Source organism: Camellia sinensis, chromosome 3 (assembly GCF_055761805.1).
Source record: "Camellia sinensis isolate YWXY chromosome 3, ASM5576180v1, whole genome shotgun sequence".
In the NCBI taxonomy this organism is placed as follows: Eukaryota; Viridiplantae; Streptophyta; class Magnoliopsida; order Ericales; family Theaceae; genus Camellia; species Camellia sinensis.
In genome coordinates, this window is record NC_138963.1 from 6314890 (window position 1) to 6319649 (window position 4760).

The 4760-nt window shown below is 41.0% G+C and overlaps 1 protein-coding gene across 1 annotated transcript; it reads left to right on the forward strand.

The window, feature by feature from the left end:
• The first annotated feature begins 404 nt into the window (after positions 1-404).
• Positions 405-4313, forward strand: LOC114259264 (leucine-rich repeat receptor-like protein kinase PXC2). Its single transcript, XM_028199275.2, has 2 exons — positions 405-2147; positions 2608-4313. Exons 1-2 carry the CDS (start codon positions 688-690, stop codon positions 4052-4054), a joined length of 2907 nt encoding a protein of 968 aa, XP_028055076.2. The 5' UTR covers positions 405-687; the 3' UTR covers positions 4055-4313.
• Positions 4314-4760: the final 447 nt, after the last annotated feature.

The following is a 4760-nucleotide window of genomic DNA, read 5'->3' on the forward strand; positions in this document are numbered from 1 at the left end:
TCCCTCGCCACCGCCACTACCACTACCACCACGAGTCCAGATCCCCTCCTTGAGCCCCCTCCTTAATTCCCTCCTTGCAGGGGCCTTCGGGTCTACTTTGAGGCTCAGTTTTGATAATCCGAACCGTTCATATTTTTAGATTTATTCAGTATATTATACCTGTAAAAAATCAAGTTGATCGGATATCAGAAAGTATGCGTTCAGAAAATTGGGACTACAAACTATTTTTTAATAAACAATTTTCCGAACACATACTTTATGATATTCGATCAATTTGATTTTTTACAGGTATGATATACTGAATAAATCTAAAAATATTAACGGTTCGGATTATCAAAACTGGGCCTCAAAGTGGACCCGAAGGCCCCTGCAAGGAGGGAATTAAGGAGGGGACTCAAGGGGAGGATCCCAATTCCTACCACCACACCCTCCCAGAAGACATAACTCTTTTTAATCCCAACTATTCTTTCACGACTACCCTCTCTCTCTTTCTTTGTTTCTACACACACTCTCTCTCTCAAATCTGTTTTGAGCTCGAATTAATCATAAAGTTTGAGTCTTTGTTTGTATGCCCAGTTGGGTATTTGAAAGGAAGCTTCATTTGAACCCTTCAAATGGCTGTCTAAGATTTTCGTATTTTGGTTCTACTGCCAGAGACACTCTGCGTTTGAATTGGGAATTTTAATTATGCTACTAACCTTGTTAACTCTCCTCTTCTTAGCTTCTCTTCTTGTTGTAGTACACTCCACAGACCCAGCGTTCAACGATGACGTTTTGGGTTTGATTGTCTTCAAAGCTGGCCTCACTGACCCACACTCCAAACTCACATCATGGAACGAAGACGACGACAATCCCTGCAACTGGGTCGGCATCCAATGCGATCCGAGGACTAATCGGGTCTCGGAGCTCCAACTCCATGGCTTCTCTCTTTCGGGCCATATCGGAAGAAGCCTCTTGCGATTGCAGTTCCTCCGAGTCCTATCTCTGTCCAACAACAATTTCTCAGGAACAATCAATCCCATTCTCGCCCAATTCGAGACCTTGCGGATTATTGATTTGACCCAAAACAGTCTATCCGGGTCGATCCCAGACGAGCTTTTTCGACAATGCAGGTCCTTGAGAGCAATTTCACTTGCCCAAAACAACCTCTCTGGCCAAATCCCAGATTCTTTGAGCTCTTGCTCAACATTAGAAGGAGTTAATTTTTCTTCAAATCAGCTTTCTGGGTCATTACCCTCTGGAATTTGGTCTTTGAGTGGACTCAGATCACTCGATTTCTCCGATAATTTGCTGGAGGGTGTGATTCCACTTGGAATTGAGAGTTTATTTGATTTAAGAACTGTTAATTTGAGACAAAACAAGTTCATTGGGCAAATACCACAGGACATTGGTGGTTGTTTGCTATTGAAATCACTCGATTTCAGTGAAAATTCTCTCTCTGGTGGGCTTCCAGAGTCCATGCAAAGACTTAGTTTGTGCATTTCTTTGAACTTAAGAGGGAATTCATTCAATGGTGAAGTCCCAGATTGGATTGGAGATATGAGAAGCCTCGAAAGATTCGATCTGTCTGCAAATAACTTTTCGGGTCCAATTCCAAACTCCATAGGTGATCTTCAATTCTTGAAAGAACTAAATTTGTCTGAAAATGAGTTCACTGGAAGCTTGCCTGAATCATTAACTAGTTGCATAAACCTTTTAGCATTGGATGTTAGCAAGAATTCGCTTACCGGGAATCTTCCTCCATGGATTTTTGAGTTGGGTTTACAGACTGTTTCTCTAACTGGAAACAAACTTACCGGAACAATGGAGTTCCCTTCTATTTCATCAATGGCAGCCTCTTTTCAAAGCCTTCAGATATTGGATTTATCTTCTAATTCATTATCTGGTGAAATTCCATTAGTCATTGCGAGGTTTAGTAGCTTGCGGTTCTTGAATGTGTCCCAGAACTCTTTGATTGGTTCTATTCCTGCAACTATAGGTGAATTAAGAACAGCACAGGTTGTTGATTTTAGTTTCAATCAGCTAATGGGAAGCATTCCTTTGGAAATTGGAGGAGCAGTTTCGCTCCAGGAACTTAGGCTGGAGCAGAACTTCCTAACGGGGAAGATTCCTAGTGAGATAGAGAATTGTTCATCCCTATCCTCTTTGTAAGTTTTCTTGCACAATCTTTATTTCTTACTATACCAAGGTTTTTTGCAGCTGTATATAGTAGGTTATGTTTGAGTTCAACTCTTTGGTGTCTAGATTCTGGAACAGTTAATTGATCCACAATGTCGTCATGCATAATCCGAAAAAACAAGACCACAAGATTAAGATATATGTGGTTTGGCGGGGTGTGCCTAGGCCTCCACCTCCATAAAAGGCCCTTTATATAACACTTTTTATAACACTCTTTAGTGTGCAGTAAATACAAGGCACCTTACAACAATAGTCTTGATTGAGATTCCTTCATATTGTTGTTGTCTGTTTTGATAGCATAAATTGGGTTTCCTCTATATTTTCTGGACCAAATAAATAATCTTTTGTGATTTAGAGTGAGTCATTAGGGAGACCATCAATACAACATTTTAACAAACTCTAATTGTACTATTTTTCTGAACTCGACAGGGTCTTGTCAAAGAACAACTTTACTGGTCCAGTCCCTTTAGCCATTGTAAATCTTACTGACCTCCAGATTGTTGATTTGTCTTTTAACAACCTGTCTGGAACGCTACCCAAAGAGCTCACAAATCTTTCTCACCTAGTCATTTTTAACGTCTCTCACAATCACCTCCAAGGTGAACTACCTGTTGGTGGCTTCTTCAACACCATCCCTCTTTCATCCATCTCTGGTAATCCCTCCTTGTGTGGTTCTGTTTTGAATCATTCGTGCCCTTCTGTCCATCCCAAACCCATTGTGCTCAATCCCAATTCTTCAACCAACTCCAATGGCACTTCATTCTCTTCAAATCTTCATCACAAAAGAATCGTACTTAGCATCTCTACCCTCATTGCCATTGGTGCAGCTGTTTTCATTGCCCTCGGTGTAGTAATCGTCACGTTCCTTAATCTTCAAGTCCGGTCTTCTATGTCACGTTCTGCTGCTGCTGCCTTCACAATGTCGCGTGATGATGATTTCAGTCACTCCCCTACCACTGAATCCAACTATGGCAAGCTTGTCATGTTCTCTGGTGACGCTGGCTTCGTTGCTGGGGCTCAAGCACTGCTCAACAAGGATTGTGAACTCGGGCGTGGTGGATTTGGGGCTGTTTACCAAACAGTCCTTCAAGATGGACGCCCAGTTGCCATCAAGAAGCTTAACATTTCAAGCTTGATAAAGTCCCAAGAAGATTTCGAAAGGGAAGTTAAGAAACTTGGAAAGATCAGACATTGCAATCTTGTGGCACTTGAAGGGTATTACTGGACTCCATCGTTGCAGCTTCTCATTAACGAATATGTCTGCAGTGGGAGTTTGTATAAACATCTCCACGAAGAGCAGTCGAACAACTGCCTCTCATGGCAACAGAGATTCAACATAATACTTGGGACAGCGAAAGGTTTAGCACATTTGCACCAAGCGAATGTGATTCACTACAATATAAAGTCTACTAATGTTCTGATAGACAATTTGGGGGAAGCCAAGGTGGGAGACTTCGGCCTGGCAAGGCTGCTACCTACAATTGACCGTTGCATATTAAGCAGCAAGATTCAGAGTGCACTTGGATACATGGCTCCTGAGTTTGCATGTCAGACGGTGAAGATAACTGAGAAATGTGATGTCTATGGATTCGGGGTGTTGATTCTAGAGTTGGTGACAGGGAAGAGACCTGTGGAATATATGGAGGATGATGTGGTGGTGCTGTGTGATATGGTGAGAGGAGCGTTGGAGGAAGGGAGGGTGGAGGAATGTGTCGATGGAGGGCTTAGTGGTAATTTTCCAGCAGAAGAGGCAATACCCGTTATAAAGCTCGGTTTGATATGCGCATCTCAAGTGCCATCGAATCGACCAGACATGGGAGAGGTGGTCAGAATTTTAGAGTTGATCCAGTGTCCTTCAGAAGGAGAATGGGTTTAGCATGAATTTAGCTTGTAGAGATTGAGACCCCCAAAAAAAAATTGAAGAATGGGTTTTCCGGCGAAGAGGAATCCAGTGTGCTTGTTTAGATACAAGAAGAGAAAATATTGTTCGAGGTTCTTTCTCTTTTCAACTTTTTTGTTTTTTTTTTTTTTTTTTGATTCTTGGTCTGTATTTCTGTTTTGTAATTTATTTTATTTTTCAAATCTTTGTTAACAGTTATATATTACTGGATTCCTTTTCACCGGGATTGTTCTAATGTCATGTCTTTCTACATAGCAGCGCAACCGAGTCTTTTGTCTTTTGGTTTTATTTTGTTGTGCTTGTTTTATGTTGTCGGGAAACTCATCTGATGATTCAATTCAAATCCAAATATTGTTTTATGCTGAATTTGACTTTGTTTTAGCAGACTGGTCTTTTTTCTTCATGTATCAGTAGCTTTTGCTCAACTGTGGCATTGGCATAATATGGCAGTAACAAAGGATGGTCCACAGGACCTGAAATCAAAATTATGATATTGAAGCATGGAATGACAACAGAAAAAAGGGATGAATAATAAAAAGCAGAAATATAAAAAAACAAAAAAAGGGTGAGGGATAATGAACTTAACTGCTCAACATTGATGCACAAGTGACACAGGAATGAAATGGCAAATGCATCTTATGATGCAGAAGGGCAAGAGGAGAACATGCTGCACAAAGATGAT